Source organism: Manis javanica, chromosome 9 (genome assembly GCF_040802235.1).
Source record: "Manis javanica isolate MJ-LG chromosome 9, MJ_LKY, whole genome shotgun sequence".
NCBI lineage: Eukaryota > Metazoa > Chordata > Mammalia > Pholidota > Manidae > Manis > Manis javanica.
The window spans coordinates 66,995,376-67,020,309 of NC_133164.1; the positions used below are offsets into that span (position 1 = coordinate 66,995,376).

The following is a 24,934-nucleotide window of genomic DNA, read 5'->3' on the forward strand; positions in this document are numbered from 1 at the left end:
CCCCTTGACTACAATGTTCCTCTAAGTAAGAATGTTGTACGAGACTTTTATTTCTAGGACACTCTGCAATTGCAACCACCTTCTAATATTTCTTTACCCAATCAAAATCAGACAGACACGTGATGACAGACACACTCAGATAGATATCATTTGTAAAGCTGCACCCCCAATAGTGAACATATAACTGATGCTGACAATCTGATGATTACCCGCTCACCAAAATATTCCCCAGTTATATCAGTTATATATCATTACTGAGAATCTAGTTCCATGCCAGTCTTAAAAACAATTTTGCAACATGAGCACCTTGAAATCATTTAATCTCTAAATACAGCAAAGACAAGCAATCGAGTTAACATTGTTTAATAACATTCTAGATATGCAAATAAGATTTTACACACCGATTTTTGCTTTTTTTAACCCGCCATGTTTCTTTAAAAGCACAGTAATTTAACAGCAAAACTAAAGCTCTGTTTAAAACATTGAAAAACAAACCTCACTGCCTTGTAGATGCTTAACTGCTTCCATCTAAAAGTGTGAAAAAATAATCCGTACACTTGCATTAAAAATTCAAGAACATCCTCTGGGGAAAAAAAATGAAATTTTTTAAAAAGACATTTCCTTTCAACACTAAAATAGCATAATTTTACCCTACACATGTAAGAAGAATACTACATGTTAAAAATGCTTACACTAAAAATAAAAAAAAAATATCTTTAAAAGGAAAATGCCCTTTCCAGAAGTCTAGGTCTAAAACTTTAGATTTCAGGGGCAAATTAGGAAACAGAAAATGTAGCATTCGATAAAAAGTCTTAGACACACATTTAATTGAAGGCTTAGTGCCAGCGGGCTGCATAAGGACTAACGCATTCCCTAAGAACGCACTGTTTGTTTTGCACAACCAGTTGAGGCCCATCCTGCAAATGCCTTTAGACTCATCCTGCCATCAGCTCTCTCCTCCTTGACTCCACACTCCAAATAAGGTGAGGCAGAGAGGGCTGGCGATGTTTCACTCAAATCAATGGCAGCTGCCACTGGTCTGGGAAAAGACAAGGCAGGGTCTGGCCTGGGAAAATCTAGGGAGCGACCTCCACTGCCTTTCTTACCGCCCACACACCCTTACCAGTGGAGACCTGAGTTTTCATGTTGCTCTCCCAAATTTTACATTTGCATAAAATAAAGTCCAAATACCCCCCTAGGCTTGTGATCTCCCCAAAGTCCCTCTGTCCCGAAATGACCACTAAATCTTTTTTCTTTCCTATTTCCTATTTCTTAACCACATTCCTATTTCTTCACCTATTTAAAAAATCCTCATAAGAAAGTAATCTCAAAAAAATTGATTCATACTGAAGGGTGACTGACAGCCTGGACTATTTGCTCCTAAGTATTACTAACACTGGGAGAGAGAAATGGGCCAGACGGGAGGGCTGGATTTCCTCGATTGACATAGATGTCACTTTAAAACAAGGCAGTGAAGAGGGAACTGACACTTCACAGTTCCCAGGCTCTGACCAGAACACAGAGTGGGGAGGGGTCTGTGGGCTCCTATCAGAGACAGTCATGCCCACCTCAGTCCTTTCAGTAAAATCTGCATCCCAACTCCCTTAACCCTCGAAAATCTGACCTAGAGGATATGGTTATTTGGCTCTAAATTCTCAAAATGTCAGTTGTTAGCAGAGAGAAAGAAAATGGTGATAGAAGATTTATGTTTATCGTAACTAGGTTTAAAAAGGTTATTAGTATTAGTTCTAAGAAAACTAATTAGTTTATCTGGAACCTTGCTAGCCCAAGTCAGGGAGCCCTAGCCACACAGCGGTGCACCAGTTTGCGCCTCGCTTACCGATGCAGAGACCTGCTGTCCCACTCGGCTCCCTCCCCACTGAAACCATCTGCTGTATGCAGCTTGAGACACATCACACACATGTACATGAACCAGTTCCTGGCAGTGCTCAGTGACCACCAGCACATCACAACTAAGCGAGACAGGCTCTTTTCTAACCCTGGATTCCTAGTGGGACAAACCCAGCCTCGTTTAAATTCTTATCTTCCCCTTTGGTTTTCATTTTGTTTTAAATCTTTCTAGTTATGTGTGTGTGTGTATGTGTGTGTGTGTGTGTGTGTGTGTGTGTGTGTGTGTAAGTACCTGTTGTATGGGTATGTGTACCTGTGTGTGTATATATATACAGGTTTCCCCAGTTACCTGAAAGCATGTTCCTATGAAACTTTCATAAGCCAAAATGGCATAAAATAAAGAAGCAATTACCTTTAATTCATATTGAAAATCTGAGCATTCCCAGACCCAAAAAATCAACTCTTCTAGCTTTTTGATACCTTAGAACACATGCTGCTAACAAATGCATAAAACATGACAGGAAAGACAGATGCTCCCAGTTGGGAGCTTGGTGACTGCCTGCTGAGGGGCTGCAGGTGGTCCTGGGCAGGGGTCCTGGCCTGCCCTTCTCACCACCTGTGCTGTAGCCTCCACAGCAGCCTCACAAAGCAACGCTGAACCCAAGCTTGGCTTTTCACTTTTTTTCAAAAGAGTGAAAATCCTCTTTGAATTTCTTTCAGTTAGTGAAAGCAGGTACTAATTTAGGTGTTTCAGAAAAGCAAAGTGGTGTAACACAAACTTTCAAGAAGTGAGGGGTGTGTGTGTGTGTGCATGCATGTGGTCAATTCAACCTATATACATAAAGAACACTGCAATTTCATGGGCTCACTCAACACATTTTGCCTCCAAGGGTAAATAAAGAATTCCTTGTTTGGGGCAAGGGGTCAGGCAGCAGGTCACTTCATAGCTGCAAATTTTTAAAGTTAATTTAGTCTTAATTGTTTCTCTCCCAAAAGTTACTTCAGCTGGTCATACCTGCTATTTCTTGTCTGTTTTGAAACTATCATTTGAAGTGAGTATACAATAACGTGATAGTAAATTTATCACAAGATTCGGTATTATGTTAAGTTTAAACATCACTGCTTCAGGGTATTTTGCAAGTCCTTCTGGGAGCTCTATCACATGAACAAATTAGGAAATCAGTACATTTAAGCAATGTTTTGGAAGAAATTAAATTGCACCTAGGGCTTAAGTGTTCCTATGTTTTTTGATTCTTACAGCATTTGTAATATTGATCTGCCTTAATAAGGAATAATGTATTTTATTAGAAATACATGCTCATCTCTCATTGCTACTGGTACAGAAGTCTGCTTCTTCAGAAAGCACATCTTATCTAAGGGTAACATATTCTAACTGCAAGTGACTACAATTGACAGAAAATAAAGAGTCATATGTGCTAAACTTGCAAATAGAAATATGAAAGCACTATTCAAAGAGAAGAAAAATTTTTCTCAGTATAATTTTCATGACTGCCATATTATCAATACTAGTCCTGAATCTCAGGGGAAAAAAATATTAAAACTTGATTTCAATCTCAATAGAAGATCTTTGATATTTTTCATTAAAATACTAACAATAACTCTGTGGTGAATATAGTTCTTTCTTGAGAAAAAGGAAACTGAGATATGTTCCCCCTAGCAATCCTTCTGTAAACTAAAACACACACTCAAAAGCATTAAAACAACACAGTTTTTGGTGTGTACTTTCCCGGTATAGCCTGACTCTGTGGTTATGCATTTTTAAGACCTTATCAGGGCAACTGCATACATAGGACTGCTCTTCACAATCTAGTCATAACCAGAAGGAAAATGAAATTCTAGTAGTCTGGGAAGCTACTAACTAGGTGCTACCAATATCTTAGAGATAAAAAATACAACATAATTTACCATAATATTTTATAGAATTCCATTCCACTTAAATCTAAATGTAGAACAAGAACAGAATTTTTAGCCCATACAGCTGTTCTACTATATTTGATCTAATATAGCTTAGCTAGCATTGGACTAATGTTTACCTATTTATCGGGCAAGTATCTGTAAAGAAGAGCAAACCCTTTATAGACCTAAATCCCAATGCCATAGCATGAGATTGCTAGTCGTCTGTTCAAGGGTAAAGAAGGCAAAATATGCCTTAACATTTTAAACTTCTAAGCAAATAGAAGCACAAGTTGTTATAAAAATACAAATTGGTTAACAGCGTAATTCAAATTTTAGAAAAATTCACATACATATACACATATATGAAACTGAAATTGAATTTTGCAATATTCCTTTTGGAAACCTCCAGAATGATGTCTCTCAAAGACCCGTTTAATTGTAGCACTTTAACATTATCTCTTTGAGCATGTTTCTGCTAATGCAGTAAATTTGGCTTCCAAATTATTTAAAAAGTCCAGGCCATCTTCTTCCTGCTTTTCACTGCAGCAACCTACAGACCCTGCTGGGGACCCTCTTCCTTCATAGTTGTACGTAAGGACATAATCTTGAGACGGCATGAGGTCTTCACTCTGATTACATAGATGCAATTTCTGTAAAATAAAAAGAAAGGGCTGCATTATTGTTTTAAACACAATTAAGCATATGAACATAGAATTTTATAGTTTTTTTATTTACCTTTTATGTTTAATTTTTAACCAGTGTGTCCTCTAATGGAGTCCTATATATAAAAAATGCAAATGATTGGTCTGTATCACAACCATACCATAAAGTCAGTATATTTTACATTTCTAGTAATCCATACAAATAAAAAATTATATACTCAAATGGTATATTTAAGTACATTTAAATCACCATTAAATGCTCATTCCTAAGTCTTGTATCTAGGTCAGGCAAGTCCACAAACAGTGACAACACACATAATGGTTAGGAATTTGAGCTTGGATAGTCACTCTGTCATAGCTCTGGCTTCACCAATCAGGTCTATGACTTTGAGCAAGTCACTGAACATCTTTTAGGCATATCTAAAATGGAAATACAGACAGCGACTGTCTCACAAGATCATTATTAAATGATGAAATAATAGTGCAAGAAAGATACCCATGTTATGCCCAGGACAAAGTAAATATTCAATAAATGTTAACTAACACCTCGATTACATGCAGCTATAAAGAAGATAAGAAGGACCACATTGGCTTCAGCATCAAGTTTCTAAGGCAACCAAAACACACACAAAACATTTCAGTGAAATTAAAAATAATCAACATAACCCACATTGCAAAAACCACACCTTTCAAATGCAGAGGCCAAGCCTTCAGCCACATGTGCCCTCACTCTGTCACTGGCCTGTCTGCCGACTCACCAAACCCCTGTGCCTCCCCCCATCTGACCTGTGCACCACTCCCTCTAACCCAGAGCACATTTCCTTGGCTTATGTTATCTGGTGTCTTCCTCATGAACATTTAAGCCTCATAGCCCAACACCTGATGTAGACATAGATGAAACTCCCAAGAGTGCTTCTTAAGCTCCCCTCCTTCCCAACCTGATCTCACATGAATACTGACTGTTTAGAAACAGTAAAAGGATTAACACTTGAATTTGGCAGGAAAAAAATGCTATGGACCTGTGATAAGCTACAGCCATGTCACAGAGTACTGCCCATTGTAATCATCAGAGAATGAAGGGCCTGTGGTCCCGCGTTTGTGTTGCCAGGGTCCTGGTGCCCTCTGATGAAAGAAGTGAACACTTAGTACCTGAAAGACTATTTAATCCCATGGTTCTGGCCCAGGCTGCACATCTGAATCACCTGAGGAGCTCTGCTTAAGAAGAAAAAGCCAAACCAATTAAAGCAATCTTTCAAGGTGGAGCTCAGGCATTAGTATTTTTTAAAAGCTCCTCCAGGATTTTGATGCACTGCCAGAAGTTAAAATCCTATATTTAATCCCTCCTTTCTTGTATATCCTTACTTTACTGTGAATAAAAGCACTTTGGATTTGTATGGTGCTTCTTCCATTAAAGACAGTTCATATAGATCATACTATTTGGTGTCATCCTGGAATTGTGTACACATTTCATATTCACAGAGAAACACAGATTTGATTTGAGGAATTCTGTGATTGTGAGGAATGAGGTTTTTTTTCATATTCTGCTACAGTAAAAGAGTTCAGGAGGTTAGCATACATCTAATAGTGAAATATAAAATATAACTTTAGTGAGGAATATTAGAAACTCCAGTTTTCATGAGATTTTAGAAATTAAGAAAAATGACAGATGGAATAAAACTCTTTTATGTTAAATAATGTAACAAAACCAAAGAGCGGTGGGGGGGGGGGGGGGAATAACCAGAGAGCAAAAGAGAAAGAATACATTGTAGAAAATGAAAAGGCAGTTTCTGAAAATATGTGTTAATTTCTATTTCCTATTGTTCTCCACTCCTACATTCAATTGGTAGAGCCAAAACCTTCCAGGAAACTCACTTCGCCGAGTCGGGGCTGAGTGAAATTGTGCCATTCTGAGTACGAGTATTTGCAGCCGTCCACCTCCACGTGCCCTCCCCTGCAGGAGTCCAGCGGGGGCTGCTGCCCAGCCCCCCGGCACGAGTCCAAGGTCTGGTGCCCTTCCTTCACCATCTCGATGGTCTCCTGCCCTCTGTTCTTCACTCCCGATCCCAGCGTACCACAGATTCCCTGAGCCGAGCAGCCCACGGTGTGGCTCGTGAAGCCATTGGCAGAACACTGAAATAAAATAATATAAGACCATTAGTATTGGGAGGAAATGGAGTCCAAGTAAAGTCACAAGAAGGCAAAGGAGAGAGAATTTTGATTGCACCTTTTATTCACTCGTTCACTCAACAGACATTTCTCATTCTCCAATTACAGGCCCCATCTTGGAATGCAAAGACAGACATGATCCCTCAGTGGCCCCAAGAAGCTAAAATTCCAATAGATAATTACTTAAAGATTGTGGAACTCAGATGAATGCTATATGGAACATAGAAGAAAAGCATTAAAATGCAACCCAGAGAAACTGGGAAAACTGAGCCCAGGGACTCCTGCTGAGGAATGGGAGGAAAGTGTCTGCCTGCAGGTGGAAACAAAGGCAAGCAGGGTGATTTGGGGGCCTCAGCGTCAGCCTGCTGAGAATGGTGCCACACAGAGTTCAGAGACACAAAGAGGTTATAAATGGCCAGAGGACAGACCTATCTGCCATGATAAAAAATGTGGACTATCAGGCAGATCATGGAGACTCAAAGATGAGTTTTATGAATAGGCAAGGGACTTTTTTTTTAAATCATTCTACGCAATAATGTGAAAGACAAATGAGGAGACCAGTTCAGTGCCATGGGTATCAGAGAGAGGCACTGAATCACTGGAGGTGAAAGATGGTAAGGACCTGAGCCAGAGCAGAAGCAGTGAAGGGAATGGACCCCACAGAAAGCTTAGTGGTGGTGGGTTGGGTGAGGCAGCAAGGAGAGGAGTTGGGAGCTATTTCAAGGTGTTCTGCTGGTGCAACCAGACAGATGGTGCAATTCACTGAAATAGAGAAGACATGGCTGTGGCAGGAGGAGGGTGAGCAATTCAGTTTTGGACATGCCACACAGATTTCTCATCTGTGGACATCCAAAATGGGTATAATTGACCCTGGAACAACACAGGTTTAAACTGCAGGAATCCACTTCTACATGGATTTTTTTCCAATAAATATACTGGAAGATCTTTCAGAGATTTGTGACAATTTGAGAAAACATTTTCTTTTCTCTAGCTTACTTTATTGCAATAATATATATGTGGGTAAAATTGCAGTATTTCCAGAATCTCTTGCCTGGCCTTAGTGCATCTCCGTATCAACAGGTGATTACAGGGGGCAGCAGGGAGTGAGGGCACATCTGGACCCTAGAGATTGAGTGGGGTCCCTTTTTGCAAACAGGTTACAAGAGACATGGATGAGCAGAAGTGGACAACTGCTTATAGGCAATAAATAGGTTTCTCTCACTTTATTTCTCCCTTTGACTGATTTTGGCTTCAAAGGTAATTTTCCCTGAACTGGGAACATATTTTCCCCCCAGAGTTACAATATATAATGTGTAACACACAAATCATGTGTTAGTCAACTCTAAGGCTTCCAGTCAACAGTAGGTTATTAGTAGTTAAGTGTTTGGGGAGTCAGAAGTCCTAAGCAGATTTTTTTGCCACGCAGGGCATCAGCACCCCTAAGCCCAGCATTGTTCAGAGGTCAACTGCACATGATGGGGCTGGAGCTCAGGGGAGAGAGCTGAGCTGGAGCTCTATTCTGGAGTCACTACCAGAGAGGTGGCGGTTGAAGCCCCAGGAATAAAGGACATCACCCAGAGAAAATTGCAGACTAAATGAAAAAACGTCTGAGAATACAGCCACAAGAAAAAAATCATGCTTTATCCCTCATAAAGTCATCTGAGTTGTGACACAGTTTAGCTGAACAGAGGAATCCAAGAGGCCCAGCTCTGAGGCCGTGCCAGAGGGGATTGCAGTGGGGAGGCCAGCGACGTGGAAGGAAGGAGAGCCGTTCAAGACCCAGTTCAGACGACGAAAGCGCCCATCGGTGTTGAGGAAAGAAGTGGCCACTGGTGGTCTTTGTCAAAAGAATTTCCAAGGAGGGCTGGGGGAATAGGAAGTAACGCCACAGAGGAACTGAATAAAATAAATGGTTTTTTATACTCTCAGAAAGTTCCCTTTCAAAGGAAAAGAGACATGGAGTGACCTAGAGGAGAACAAAGTGTTAGGGAAGTTTTAAAATGAAGGATTGATTAAACAGAAAAGTGACGTGGGGCTTCACACCGACCCGCTGGGCTGTCGGAGGGAGGTTTGTTTTCAGCGCTGACCTCTGCGTGTCAGTTCTGCCTGGGAACTACCACTTTCCAGACGAGACCGCCGTGATGATCAGGCCCACTGTGCCATCTTCTTACCGACTCTTTTTTCTATTTTATATGCAGAGTTACTAGCTAAACTGGAAGACTTTTCAGGTTCAGATGGTTTACTGAATCTGAAATATATCTATAAAAGATACATACCATCTCATTGCCTTAGAAAACAGTAACAGAAAAGACCGGAGGAGTAACCATCACTTTCAAACCTTTGTTATTCCTCAAGTTACAGAGTAATTTGTACCTCTTTCGCTGATTCAAACAACATGAATAAAGTTACATATCATTAAGTATGTTCCAACTCTGACAGGGCTGTAGCATATCAACATTAATGGTGCACTGTTATGTTCCTATTTTTTTTCCCCAAAAAATTAAGAGTCGATTTCTCATAAATAAATTGAAATATTTTTGAGGAATGAACATGCTTTATAAGAACGTTTTGTATATACTGGCCAAAAAAAACGAGAAGCAGAGTGTCCAGCAGTTCAGAGGTCCCACAAAATATATAAGGAAAGAGAGTGGCAGTAATCTTCCAAGCCCCCCACCCTGTACACACAGACACACACACACATGCACACATATGTACACTCATACACACACACATGCACACACACATTCACTTTTTAAAACATATATTTCTTTGATATTATCTTAGTTTACCTTGAGAACTTCTGTTTTATTAGTCTGAGACTTTTAAGAACAAGTATTTTTTCTATTATAAATGGTCACAGAATCAAATAAACAGGTGATATCTGGAATTATATACTTCAGAGAGCAGCCAAAAATGATTGTTACTATAATAAATTTGCAACATCAAAGAACAAGTTTTAGATCATAACACTAGAGAGGGGAAAAATGGTAACTAAAACAATACATCCAATTCAGAAGTTTAATAATGACACTATATAAATATTTGAATATTGAAAATAAAATACTTATGCCTACAAATTCTGACAAACCTAAAGGTATAAATTAACACCTAAATTTCAAAGTAACTTTATGAGGATAAGTTAAGGAAATTATGGGAGATACTCAGAGACAAATATTCATTTAAAAAACATTACTTACCACCTTATCATCTCCAGGGGCTTCTGTGTTTGATACAATTAAGTTTTGTTGTGCTAAATCCTCAGGAAAAGCCTTTCTTTTTTTGGCACCAACAACTCCACATACTAAGGTCAGCAGCACAGCTAAGTTAAAAAAAAAAGAAAAAGAAAAGTTTAGCATATTCAGAATAAAACAAACGTGCACCTGAGGTGCACGGGTGGAATATAAAGCCACTGAGCATGGTGACCTATGTGTTACCTGGGGCTTTCCACATTTTTAGCAGGCCTTAACTTGAGCTAAGATTTTTAAATTTGAAGTGATTTTGTGTGTATTTTAATTATATCCCTTTTTAAGAGCTTGAATTCTACCCATCATGTTAAAGTATTTAGAATCATGAGTTAAATAGTAATTTTTTTTTAAATAACACATTTTAACTTAAGTATGTAAAGACTTACAGAAGAGCAATGCTATGCCCAGCAGAATGGCCAGGATGGCCCACTTCCCAAGCGTCGCCCCGGCACTCCTCAAGGCTGCCCGGCATTGGCTGGGGTGAACACAGTCACATAAATTGACTCTCAAGGTTTTCATTGCAGACTGACCAGCTCTATCTTTTACAATAATAGGAACATTGTATTCTTGAAATTGAGCATTTTTCTGATATGAGAGACGGGCAGCCGTATCTGAAAGAAAAAAGCAATTACACTTTTAATGAACAATTATTCTTCAGCGTTTATTTCACATTCTCTTATCTATTTACCTTCTGGTACCTTGGGTATAAGGTAATTTTTCAAAGCTCAATAGACTCTTCATATTAATGCCTTTGGGCTGGAAGTGATCTCGATACCAGAAAGCTAATTAATGTCACACAGGCAGGTATAAGGCTTACACAGGAACACGGATCTATACCACTACAATACATCCTTAGCAACGGGATATTCCCCCAATAGTCCTGACACATTATTTAAACAACTCAATTATCACCTGACCAAAAACTCCACACGTTTTCACTGGCAATTTCCACCTGGGGGGCATTGCAGTGAGGTGAAATGACGCAGTAGGAAGTGTGCACCTGAAGTCACCGGATTTCTCAGACCTTCCTCAAATGCACTGTTAGAGCTGTTAAGAACCTACAGAGGGACACCTCATACCGAGTCCCTCAAGGAATGCAATTACTCGTATGGTTTATTTGGAGCCTTTCAGGATCATGCTGTGTCTCAGGCTAGACCCTTCCAAGCCCTCTCCTGGCTCACAAACAGAGGCGCGTCTCAACTTCTCGTACTACTGCAGTAGCCTCTGATTTTCCTGGTCAGTGAGCTCTGCTCCTGTCAAATTGTCCTCCTGTCACCAATGCCACATTTTAAGACATAAATCTGGTAGCACTGCCTGACTTGCACACCCAGGGCACATCTGCTGTGGCCTCCAATGCCAAGGTTCGTCCCCTCCGCCTGCTCACAGGGACCTTCACCACCAGACTCCATCCTTCTTCCCTCCCGTCTCTCAGCATCCAACTAAAACTCTCTGAACACTAACAACACTGATTTATTTATTCCCCTAATATGTTCTTCTTTACACATATGTATTAATCAGCTATTGATCAAACAAACATTTATTAGTCAGCAACTAAGCACTGGGCTAGAGGCTGGAAATAACAGATGGATTACAGATGCCCTGAGAAGCTCAGGTATGGAGGAGAAAAGAAAACAAAATACAACGTGAACACAGCTGTAGCAAAGGCACGGACAGGTCACAGGGCCACTCCTACAGCAAGAATAACTTCACACATGTGAGCATCTGATCTGGAGTTATGCCTGCCTGCTCATATCCATACATCTCCCCAGAGTTGGAACAGTGCTGGGTGGATAATAGGGGCTCCATAAGTATTGCGGATATCAGGCTAAGAATTGGGGCATGAGGTATTCTAGGAAAAAGGCATGGCCCACACAGAAGTCCAGCTGCATGAATGAGATGATGGAGGGACAGAACAGCAGTGACCTCTGGCTGACGCACAGGACATCACACCTCCAGCGACCAACAGCACAGCAAGCTGCCCCGAGGGCCGCACAGCCATGCCTCCATCTGCACCCCACTGTGTCTCCTTCCAGAACACCCCCAGGACACATATGCTGTTCGTTATCATCGAATATTGCCTGTCCCAGACACTCCAATCCTCATTCTCACAATTTGTTCACACTAAAATCTAACCTGTTCACCTTCTGCTCTCTCCTAACTTATTGGAGTTACTTTAAAAATACAACAGAAACAAGTTGTCTTAATAATAAGCTACCTAATATTTTAACAAAGCTTTCTTGTTTTTGTTATAAATGTTAATGTTGCCTTCATAAAAAATGATTTCTTTCATTTTACATACTGTATATAACACAGGCCCCCTGGCAAAAGGTTAAGTCTCCTAACATATGTTAATAAGAATATTCAAGTAACAGGTAAACCCACTCTGTTTTTCGAGAGCACATAAATCGTTATTTTTGGTTGAATACCATTAAGCCTGGTGAGCACCCATACTCGGGTGATCTCTGGGGAAGTGCTCGCCAAACTGAAGGAAAATGGAGGGCCGTGGATAGGCTCATCAGGATCAGCAGCAGAAATGTCAGCGTACCCCATCTTCGGTTTGCAAACTGTTAGGTAACTTTGCAGCACTTCTGGTGAATTATCATTTTCATCTTCAACTATAACTGCAAGTGTCCCAGTACATGATCTACCACCTAGGAGGATAGGAAAAAGGCTCAGTGTCATTTTTAATTCTTTTATAGTTTCCTAAGAAAAAACACAACTAGAGTCAACATATAATGTATTTTAAAATAAATGGATTATGAGAGGAAATGACAAACAAAAACACAGATGGATAAATGAAGCATGAAAGTCATCTGCACAAGCACAACTGTTGCTCGCATGTCAGATACAACTGTCAATAACTTCTTTTACAAGAATCATTACCAAAATAATAAAAATTAGTGTCTGTGTTTCAAACTCTATTTCCTTGGGTTGTTCTGGTGCCAATGTTAATAAGCAGTAAAGTGGCTACAGAAAAGTTATTCTAATCTCAGTACATTTAAACTACCTAGGAAAATTTTTTAAGTACAGATGCTTGGGCTTGACTTAAAGTTGCATAAAAAGATGTGGAAGAGTCTAGTGAGACCACGTTATCTAATCCTAGACAGACTTCATCATTGTCCTCTAATGGGGAGCTCTACAAGCTTTAAGGCCCCCATGCTGGCAATATATAAACACAAATAAGACATGGCTTCTGGCTGCCATGAAGTTTCACTCTGTTAGATGACTAAGAGAAATGGGAATGATCTTTTAAGTAATTTCTAAGAATCCCATATACTTACTGCAATAAATTTTACACAAGAATCAATGAAGTTTATTCTCCAATTCTTTTCTAAAATACCATATTAAAACATTTTTACCTTGGTCAGTCACCAGGACTGTAATATTATATAACTCATTTCTGGGAGTCATAGCCTCCCTGTCCAGGATTTTGGATGTTGTGATTGACCCCAGAGTTTCATCGATGGTGACCCACCCTTTAGGATCATTCAATATTTTGAACCTATTAATAAAAAATAAAAATAGCCTTTAGCAATATAAGATATATTAAAAACAAGTTACTGTCTCAAAGACTACAAATGCATTACTAGTATGTGGTTATAGAGCTCTCATTACCTTAAGCCACTGCTACTTCTGGTTTCGGGGTCATATGCCTTATAGCCACTGAATTTTGACCCTACTTTTAGATTTTCTTTAATCCGTACAAACTGGGTGGCAGGGCTGCATTCGGGCCCCTCGTCCTGATCCCGCACATGAACGGTGACCAACACTCTGCTCATGGCTGTCGTTCTGAGGGCGACGTCTCTGGTGAACGGAGCCTCGTTGCTCACTCCGATTTCCAGGATCACTTGACGGTTTTCTTCATAATTCAATGGCTTAAAGAAGAAAAAAGTACATGTATGTCAGCATTGTGTAAAATACTTTTGGCACTTCAAGTAGCAAGTGAACTTCTGTAACTATGAACAGTGCTGCATATTCAGTCAGTATTGATGTTTAACTTTTGCAAAGTAGAGAGGTGATTCTTCACTAAGCCTTAACAAGATTGGTTCAGAAGTTTCTGCAGGTGGTGTTACAGAGTTATGGAAAAGCGATTCTTGAAATATTTTCAGAGTTCATTCTTACTAAGGAAAATTATTACCATGAACCCAAACATAATGCAGCAAGATGACAGTGTCTGTGTGGCCCCGCTTTGGGACCCTGTGTAACCCCCCAGCCTAAGGGTCACCTGGCCAGGAGTAGGCAGTGCTTGTCCTGCTCCTTACTACTGACTCCAGTCTAGACGTTTCACAGCTCTTACAGAATTAGGTGTCAGCTACAACACAGCTGAACAAGACGGAGCCCTGACACCTGCCACAAAAGTCCAACCGCAGAGTCGGCTGGAACCAGAGAACTTCAAGTGTCAGACGGCTGCCTGGTTTCACCCCTGACCACCTTGTAAGCTCACTACGCCCTCATTACATTGCCATATAAATATCCTCCACCACAGAGGGGAGAGGTGCAGGGTCCCAGGCACAGCAGTGCAGTGCCCAGGGGCCTGTGGGACTGGGCATGCCCCAGCCACCCACAGAGCCCACCCTCCACTGGATCCTGCCCCGTCACCAGCCCTGCACTCCTGACCCCTGAGAGTCTCCCTCCCGCTCCCTCTGCTCACTCCGTTGGAGGGCAAGGTGTCTTTAGAGCCCAGGATCTCACCTCTCCTTTCCTTGATTAAAGAATAAACTTCTGCTCTGCTGCCCTGAACTTGGTCTTGTTCCACTAGCATAAGAGACACTGGGCCAGAGGACCCTTGTAGGGGTCTCAACCCCTCACAGAGGGTCAGTAACAAGGGTGGAATGATTTCATTTTCTCTCTGATGGAAATGATATTCCAAATGCACGCTTTAACTGTCATGGAAGGCATATAACAGCCATTTTATGTCGACTTTTCCTGTTACCGCAATCCATCCCAGTTCTCATTATTTCTTAGGTATCTGCATTGCCTCTTTGCTGATTCCTTCGTTAATGAGTTAAGTGAAACATTTACATGTGCTCACTATCTACTTTTTCAAAAATTATGTTTTTGACAATTTGAGAATTACACTTTGACATTGTCTGTAGTTTATGGAAACTCTCACAGGGAAGTGATGTGCCCAGCGGCACTATGACTACAGGCCTCCCCATTTGGCAGAGCAAGAAGGTGGTGAACAGGAGGCACACTGATTTTCTCAAGGCTAAAAGACAGTCATCTGAGCTGAAGTGTGAAGTCAGTGAGCCTCTCTGAGCCCCTGTCCTTCACCACCACACTGTAATCCCTCTGCTTTACTATGCTGCTTAACTGGTTCACTAGCCTCTAAAACATTTTAAATCAACCCTTTGATGGTAATGGATTTTCAGACAGCAAATCAGGCAAAACCCAGAAAACACTATTTTACATCCTGCTGCAAAGTTGAAGCACTTTTTCTTCAATTCTTTCTGCTTCTCAAAACAATCACTGGTTGAACCTTGAACAAAATCAAGACTGACAAGTAAAATTTTTTTAAAACCTTTTCCCACACCTAGATATTACCAGGCTGAAATACTAATATCATGAGTCCACTAATCAGTCAAGAAAATTTCTGAATCTTAGAATCCACAAAACGTTTTAAAACTCTTAATTTTTTTTATCAACATCCCAGAAACTGGACAGTCAAGAGGAAAGAAGGATTAATCTCTGTTTATCTGCTGCTAGTGAACACTATCTCACAAAGTATACGTGTTGATAAGATCATGCAGTGAGCGCATCTGTTGGCAATGAGGAGTGGATGGAGATTCAGGACACAGCTGCAGGTCTGGGGAGGTGCATTCATTCCCTACTGGCCAGGACCTTAGGATTTCTTTGTACAATTTTTCCAGCTTAAGCTGCATATTGTTTTAGTAGCTTAACACGCCGCCAGAATAGAAATGTGGCAGGCTGACCTCAATGATTAATGAAAATCCATGAATTCTCTTCCACCACAGGGTAACTTTTTGTTTCATCAATTCAAAAAAAAGAGTGTTCGAAAATATCCTCTATCTGCTAGCAACTCCCTAGAAAACGGAGCGTTGCACTCCTTTGGAGGATCCTGCATGTTGAGGACGATCAAGAATACTACCATCCACACTCAAGCCCATATGCACTACAGCTGCTGAAATAGAAAGAAACATCAGATATGGGAAGTTTACCCAAGACTCAGCTAAACGTTGTATTGGCTCATGCTCTTTGGTTCTATTAGGGAAAATCACAGCACTAGCCAAAAGCACAAGCTAAGACTTTAAAAAATACAACCACTAATAATCCTATAGTTTACCAGGAGCCTTCACTGTCATTATTATAACTGAATAGCTACTAGGGAGGCAGAAGGAAGCATTACTCGTATTTCACAGGTAATACAGAGGCTGACATTCCAAGACCGCACAGCTCTGCAAAGCAATTTAACATAGTGCACAGGAGCACACTTGGAAATCCTGTCTCTGCTGCAGCCTAGTTGTGTCACTTTTTCAAAGTTTCTTTATCTCTCTGGGACTAAGTTTTCTCTTCCATACAATTGTTGAAAGGAATGACATTTAGCATTCAAGCACACAATTAGTGCTTGACCCTGTAGGTTTTAGTACTCTCTCTCTCTAGCTGTCACACAGGTAAATGAAGGGAAAAAGTGATGCATTGTTTGTTAACAGCCAATATAATGCAATAAGATAACAAGGCAAATGGATGCTTTGTTCAGCGAAGGTAAGTACTCCTAAGCAAATTTGGGGTTGACCTCCTGATTATTTAATCCTTTAGGGGATAAACAAAGTGCATCCTATCCTAAACACAACCCTATATAACAGGGAAAAACCAAGGCGCTGGAAGAGGAGGGTTCCTGTAAGGCATCATCAACACACTGATGCATCCTTTTAACTTAATAGTAGGGAGGAGGTTAATCGTCATCAGTCACGCAGCCTGCATGACAGAAAGATGGACTTCAAATACCCTGATTACACAGTGTTTGATTTTAAAATAGAATACACCTACTTCATCAAGGTTTCAAAGTCCTTAAAAATAAAACAAGAACGTAAACACAGATCTTTACCAAAAAAAGGGTGAGATACCTTTAGAGACCAGTGTGGTTACCAAAGGAGCTCTGGGACGACTCACATCTTTCTAAGAATAGAGAAAGGAAGACCAAACATGGCAAATGCAAGTTTTATTGGCCAAAGTGTTAGAGAACATCATGGATGGCTCAAAGAGAAGGTCCAATCAGCAAAGGAGCTGATAATGGAAGAGAGAGAGGGAGGAAATAATGCACAACATAAACTCAGAGAAGTAGAAAGGAAAAGTTCCAGAGAAAGAGAAAACCTCCATGTAACCCAAGTATGGAAAAGACCCAGGGGCACCGAGCTGGCAGGAGAGCACGCTGTTCTGAGGAGCGTGTGCACACCAGGCGTCTCTGGCTGGCTACTGGCTTTATCCCCGCGCAGCCAACGCCCTGGGGCAAGCGCTGCGCTTATTTTGACTCAGCCTCCTCGTCTGGAGATGGCGAGAATGGTAGGGACCCACCAGGAGGTTCTTGTTAAGGTTAAAAATAAATCCTTTAACCCAATGTTTCTTGTTTCTGTTTAGAATTCCATAGCATGGGCAAAGAAGCAAAATAAGGTATTTTTGTGAAACAAGCCTAATACTGATATACAAACTTAGCAGAAATTGTGCAAAAGAAGAACACTATAAACAAACCTTTTTCTAGTTATAAAATGGGATAATAATAACACTGGACCCTAACAGGGATGTGACCCTAAATACAGCTTACCTGAGGAGCCTGAATAGCATTCCCTGTGGTGTAAAAATGCTTAGGACATGACAACCACTTTGAAAATTCTAAAAACACTTCTTAGATGTAAGGAGTAGGCAGTAATCATAAAACAGGTGCAACTATTTCATGTTTAAAAATAATGGAAATAAGTATATACAAATTTTACTGGGAAGTTTTTTTTTATGTTCTTTTCATGTGAAATTAACTTAAACTGAACCAGAGACAAAGCAGTAAAGTATCACCGTCTAGCTGCCCTCCTTTCTGGGGAACCCTGGGGGGAGCTCTTTTGTCCTCATTACCTGGACTCGAGACTGTTAACAGTGCAACCCAAAATACAGTACACAGAACAAGAATAAGCTCATTCAGTGCTGTCTGACATAATACTGTATTTCATCCTCAATCATTTTTAAAAGGATCAGACACAAACAGGCTTATATTCAAGAGGGAGTCTGAGAAGAATACAGGCTTCTAAATTATATCATGTAAAGAATAAAGTAATTAGGAATATTTATCTTAGAAAACATCAGTCTCAGTGGACCTAAAAGCCTTTCCATAGCATTAGAGACAGAACCCAGCGCCAACACATGGGGTACGAGAAGAAGAATTTAGGCACATTAGAAGCAAGGACCTCTGAGATTGGAACCCTCCAACTATGGAATAAGCTGCTGATGGAAATACACAGATCCTTGTACTTGATATTGTTCAAGTGTAAGCTGGGTGACTCATACTTGGCAACAAAATCATACAAGAAAGACAGGCATTTGATGGGCACAGCTGTACTAAAGAGGTGAAGTTCCCTTCCAATTTATAGAAGGAATAATCTGAAACTTATTTAGTTTAAACCAATAGTTGATTAAAACTTGATAACTAGTCAAGGAGTCAATTATTCACTATTACTGTACCTTTACAACACACAGAAGGCCTTCATTAGTTCCTTTGTCTGTACTGATTTTGAAATGTCCATTTTCATTGCCCTTTAAAATGGTAAAATTGGCTCTCCAATTCTCAGTGTTAATTAAATCCTTATCTTCTATAGACATTCGTAAGATTTCCACATTGACTACATTTTCTTCTACTGATGCTTCATACTGAAACAAAGAATTCATTAAAAACTTACTTTACAAAGAGAACTTTTTTACAAAAAAAGTAAAGTGTTTGTTCCACTTCAAAAGTCCTTGTTCTTACAGTTTCGACCTACACTATTTCAAAGCCATGAATCACAGACAGTATTGTTTCATTAAGGGTTGTCTTTTAAATAAAAGAAGAACTTCATTACAAACAAAAACTAATGATACAGGTCTTAAACAAGAGGGGGATGACATCGACACTACTATGAATAAATATTTATATGTCAGCTATTTATACTTTAGTTTTATTCATGAAATGAGCATATATACTTCAAAGCATGATAAATATTCTATTGAATCAGATTAACAAATGACAATCAACAAAGATAAACTCTGATACACTTACAGCATTTTTTTTGAAAGTGGGTACATTGTCATTTGAATCTTTTACTGTTACAACACAGGTCGCTGTATTCATCAACCCAAAAAATTGGCCATCCATGTCTTGTACTTTCATTATCAATGAGTACTTGTCTACAACCTGAAAACGAGCAAGTATTTAAATTAGTTTTGAAAAGCTTTGTTTAGACTTATAAATGAAACCTCAATTGTACACTCTTCTATTTGTGTATATCCATGCTTTTATTTTATTTCCCTATTCATATATACTCTCAGAATTTGGTAGACAGGGATAGTGAAGAGACAGACAAAGGTTAAATTACAAAGGCCCTACTAGAAATTTAGACCTAGGCTTTAAGTAGCAGGTATGAGGGAAAAGTTTTATGGGAGCCATAGAGGGATTCAAGAACATCTGATGCCAAAGGTTATGTTGAACCTTAAGTTCAGCAAAAGTTGGAATAAACTGAGCTGGAAGTCAAAGAAACCAGTTGAAGAGCTCGTGAAATAGTCTCAGGTGGTCCAAATCTGAGGTAATAGCAATAAGAATGGAGTGGAAGGGTGACAGCAAGTTGACTGAGGGGGTAGAATGCAGTAGGACTTGATAACAGATTCTATATACAAGCTAAGAGAGAAAGGGGGGATGGAGAATGATGTTCAGGGTCCTACGTGGACAGGTAGGCAGACAAGGGTATCACCAACGAATTCGGGAAATCCAGAGGGAGAAGCCAGTCTCCATGGAAGTGAGCACAGCACGGATGGGCGGAAAGAACGAGGTGTGTATGGCATGTCCTCAATTTAACGCACCCACGGGAAACCTCCAGGGAAAGGTTCGGAAGGCACCCAGGCAAGAGCCCTCTCTATACTCAAGAAAAAGTTAGTAGGCAGAAATACCGATCTAGGAGCTATTCTTTGGCACCAAATTTCAATGATTTCTTCCTTCTAAAATTGCTCCCAGTCACACTGACCCTTCTATTTTTGTTCCTGTGGTTGCAGTGAGCCACTGAAGTGTTCTAAAGAAGCTGTTTTGTACACACGAAATTGACTAATCTCCCTCAGTCCATACTTCACGGCTCTGATTTGAATATAGGCTGGCCAAATGGACACAGCTACAGCAACAAAAATTAGAAGATCCAGGGCAGCAATGTGACTTAGGCAAGTCAATGAGCCTTTCTGACTGTCACGTTTGTCTTCCATAAATTGGATATAACACCTATCTAGTCAAACAATGAAATTATAAAGATCGAATAAATTATGCATAAAGAATCTGAAACATAATGTGCTCTATACCTGGCAATATGCCAGTACTATCATCCAAATAGTGTTACATATTTTTAATAATCCATCGACTTTATCTCCACTAACTCTTTCCTGACAAAAAGCATACACCTGTGATAACTGCCTAGGGATCACGATATGATCTATACTCATGGAACGAGCATAACTGTCCTACATGAGAACTGAAGACTTCGCAAAGCTGGAGGCAACTAGCCACATACAGAAATAGAATAATATTCCATGATAACGACTTCTGTAAGACTTATTTTTTGTTCCCACTTCTAAATTCCGACTGGTGTGTATTTCTAGATTAACGGTTTCTCTTACAGAAGGAAATAGAAGGAATATTGAAAAGATAGGTAACATGGCCAGAAATTTTTATTGTCTTACATCTAAGTGTAAATATAAACTTCTAATCCACAGAATAGCAAATTACAGTGAATGGGGTGTGGGGCTCAACTCCTGGCAAATGCTCTTCTGTGGAGGGTGACAGGTACCTCTCTGTCCAGGGAGTGAGAGACTATGGTGATGGCGCCTGTGCTGGGATGCACAGAGAAGAGCCCAGGTGCCCTCGGGGTCTGCTCCAGAATGCTGTACTTCAAGCGTGTATGCATAGTGTCCGGTTCATCTTTGTCCGTGGCACAAACCACTCCCACTGTGGTACCTACATGTTTAAAAAGAAGTCTTTAATTTCCAGAATTGAAAAATATACTTAGGAGTACCTACACTTTTCAGTTTAGCAGTGATGGTGGAAACCTAATTTTAAATATATTTCTTGCCATTACTGACGGAAATGACCTCACATTTATCAGTCAAAACTCAATGATGCTGAGAATCAAGGTGTATTTTTACTTTGCTCACTGTTACAAGGGTTTGATGGTAAATTACTAAAAATTTAGTTAAATGGTCATCAAGTAATTTCAGTAAATGACAATCCAGAATAATTTCAATATATAGTCCCACATATTACAATAACAAACCTAGCTGTAGAGGTTAAACCATGTCTCTTAAGTAAATCCAATGTTTTACACTGAATTTTTGAGTAACAATTGCATCAAGACTGATTTGGGGTATAACTGTGTAGGTGGTCATACTGACCCCCCACAGTTCAGTCCCTTTTCTGTGATGTTTTTCTCTGGTCTCTAATTGGCCTCATTCTCATCCACCAGCCTAGTATCCACATCCCACTGCCCAATTTAATCTTCAGGAAAGGATTTCATACTATTTACCATTCAGGGAAAATTTAAGTCAACTGATTCTTTGATAGGGCTATGAGTATTTGTCATTTGGGGGAATGTAAGAATATTGCTCTGGTAAAGGAGTTCAGGTATCAAAGAGCACATACAAGTGGTATTTTTATGGTGTGAAGATAGTGTTCCGAAGCCCGTGAAATATCATACATAGATGCACTTTGCCTATAGTCCTGTTTGTAAGACTGGCTTGAGGAACGCTACACAGACACATACAATCACACACACACACACGTACACATGCACACGCACACACACAAACACATATTATGCATTGAAATATTGTATTTGAAGCAAATAAAAACCAAGTAAAACTCTTAATGCAAGGAAATAAAAGTTTTAAATCATTTTGTCACTATAATATATGCTTAAAGTTGATATTTATATGTTTATGCATGCAAATAAGTAAATATAGGCATATATATCACATGATAGCAAATGTCCAGTTACACATTTATAACAAATGACAAGTTTTCTGCAGTGGATTGATGTGAAGACATGAAGGATTATCTAACTATTATCAGAAAATAAATGTTATTCATCTCTTTATAAGAAAAGTTCATAATCTCCGTAAGGCAGTCTTTTCTTCCTGCAGTTATTGACAAGGAGACACAAACTCTATTTTGATTCTTTGGTTTTACTTATCACAGAAAATTTTCCTAAAATCTTGGCTTGAAGACTCCTTCCCCTGAGCTCTGTCCTTCAGGATCTGCTGAGCACCGTAGGTCCAAACCTTTGTGTTGAGTTAAGGCAACTCGAGGCAAACACCAGTTAGTTCAGAGCATCAGAGCCTTAACTGGTCTGAACTTGAGAGATGCTTAAAGTACCCTGAGTTAATCTGGGCATCAAAGAGTTTGCCCTGGAGTCTTCTGTTCCTACCAAAGAGAGAAGCACACTCAAGAGTTCAAAACAATCATCCCTCTTTGAAAAAAAGAAAAATGCACCAAAGTCATACTCATTGTAAAGTTAAAAACACTGTAGGTCATCTAATGTGATTACCTCATTTTACAGGTCAGGGAACTCAAAGGGACTTCCATGGTTTCCCACAGTGAATTAACAACAGACCCTGAATTAAAAACTAGGTTTCTGAAACCAACAATTTTTATTTTTTTAATTGTACCTTATGTACAACAAAGAGCATCTATGACATCAAATTACCAAAGTAAAGTAGAAAGAGGACTAGCAGATGTAATAATGCAGTGAAGACATAGTAACTCCTAGAAACATTAATAGGCAAGTTAGGAAAGTGATTCTTCCTGAAAGAGTTCACACTCATTCAGATTTATTGAGAGTGGTTATTCCCCAAATTGCACATCTCAGAAAACATCACAAATGCCACATGTAAGGGCCAACTAAACAGAAACACTTGTGTTTCCATATGTTCAAGTGTTCAGGATGGAGAACATGTTTCTCTAAAGTTATTCCAGATCGGGAGTCATAAGTCTTAAGAAGAGAGACAACATAACGAAGAGCTTAAAAAAACTGTATTGTCAATGGATGTCATTCAAGAGCCCCCTAAATACAGATGTCTATACTGATTTTAGTTTTACTATACATTCTACACTGCATGTCCTCTCTTGGAAGTGAGAACAAAGATAAATCCACAGAATAGCAAAATGAAATAAAGCATATAAACCAAATACCATACAAAGCTGGAGTAACTGTTGTCTGCCTTTGTAAGTAATTGGTGTATATTGACAACCCCACAAACTTGCATAATACCCTATATATCACACACTGTTTGAATCTGACAGCATTGAATGTATTCTGGTAAACAGATCCTCACCCAATGTCATCTCAGGACGGTCTGGCCTTGAGTATAAAAACCTCAACATCTCAAAAAATGTGTACAAACATATTTAGCATAATACATTTTACTTTTATAAGTTGTCTTACCATAAAGTCTGAAAGGGAAAAGCCCTTCATGGACAGGTTCACCTAAATGAGAGACCCTCATTTCTGTGCCTCAAAAGGAGCTTTAATACAATTGTAAAGCAATAACTAACATGCTGAGAAAATATTTGCAGTGTGACAAAAGGTTAACATCCTTAATACTACAGAATGCTTTTAGGTAGATTAAAGACATAGTCAATAAAAAGGTAAACACCAAAGAAAATAAGAGCAATGGATATGAACATACATTTCACAAAAGAAAAAAACACAAATGGCAAAGGAAAACAGCAAGAAAACATCAGTGAAAAAGATTCATCTTACCAAGTCTACTACTTTCTAGAACTTCAAAATAGTAAATTGATTCTGTGAAAATGGGGTGGTTGTCATTTTCATCCTCTACTCTGATGGGCAGCGGGAGAGGCAAGTCTGCGGAATAGCCATCTGCAGTGGACGCGTAGGCAATCAGCTGGAAAACAGGACAAAGCAAGCTCAATAGTCCATTAACAGAGATTCTGGCAAGAAAGAATGCTATGCTATCTGCTACCTCCTCTGAAAATCTCTGCAATAGTAAAACACAATTTTCCATTCAATGCTTTTTGAATCATCAAAGCATCAAATGGAACACTTTAAGTGCAACAGGTGTAGAAATGACTATACTTCAAATAAAACTTCAGAGTACAGTGAGGTCACACACAACTGAGGGCCATCAAACTCAGGAATTAGTGTGAATATAGAGACTCTGATTGCAGTCCTTACTCCCTCCATAATCAGAAAGTTATATTGGGGAAAATAGATACCACACTAGAGAAATCCCTACTTCATCATCTGTTAAACTAAAGCAATGACCTCCACCTGCTAACTCCCAAGGCCCTTTCTTGTTTTACCTCACAGATCACATATTTGTAAGAGTTTTTCTAACAGACATCATTTACCAGGTTCTGCATTTCTAATTCATCAAAGGCCATGTGGTGTCAAACGGAACATCTATTCAGTGTGTGGTTACAACACTGAGTTGAAAATATTCTAACAGAAAACAAAGACATGCAGTGGGCATCAATCACATTTCCTTCTTCTAGGAAGATAATCCCTCTTTCCTATGGAGGAAACATTCACACAGCATTTACGATACTACACTGGAAATTGTCTGCATCCGTCCCCATTGACTATAAGCTCATCCATATCAGAATGCCGGCTTACCAGCCCTTCTGTCGGTTTGATCTCCCACTTTTGCTTCCTTATCTAGTTCTCAGACATGGCCAGAGAATTATATATATGAAAGGAAGGAAGATAAAAAAAAAAAAAAGAGCAGAAAGGGGAGAGGACCCTTCTACTCAACTGTGGCCAAGTCTTGGGGAAAGGAAGCATACCACGACCGGGGAGAGAGGGCATCTCACAAGCAAACCAACCCCTGGCGAACACCAGAATT

At 39.7% G+C, this 24,934-nt stretch overlaps 1 protein-coding gene across 3 annotated transcripts in view; it reads right to left on the reverse strand.

The window, feature by feature from the left end:
• Positions 1-303: 303 nt before the first annotated feature.
• Positions 304-24,934, reverse strand: part of DSC3 (desmocollin 3) — a 37,811-nt gene continuing 13,180 nt past the window's right edge. Inside the window, exons 6-18 of one of the 3 annotated variants that reach the window (XR_012121110.1) lie at positions 23,830-23,974; positions 20,863-21,029; positions 19,098-19,232; positions 18,527-18,712; positions 13,457-13,716; positions 13,201-13,343; positions 12,268-12,492; positions 10,228-10,452; positions 9,794-9,915; positions 6,303-6,560; positions 5,580-5,642; positions 4,504-4,546; positions 4,185-4,418 (exon numbers count right to left, since the gene is read on the reverse strand). Coding sequence is in view for 2 of the 3 variants with exons in the window: in XM_073212716.1 (XP_073068817.1) it covers positions 4,221-4,418; positions 6,303-6,560; positions 9,794-9,915; positions 10,228-10,452; positions 12,268-12,492; positions 13,201-13,343; positions 13,457-13,716; positions 18,527-18,712; positions 19,098-19,232; positions 20,863-21,029; positions 23,830-23,974 (2,064 nt within the window). In the remaining variant the exon portion in view is untranslated. Of the gene's footprint in view, positions 4,419-4,503; positions 4,547-5,579; positions 5,643-6,302; positions 6,561-9,793; positions 9,916-10,227; positions 10,453-12,267; positions 12,493-13,200; positions 13,344-13,456; positions 13,717-18,526; positions 18,713-19,097; positions 19,233-20,862; positions 21,030-23,829; positions 23,975-24,934 lie in introns of all 3 variants that reach the window. The other 2 variants (XM_073212717.1, XM_073212716.1) reach the window with 2 other exon arrangements.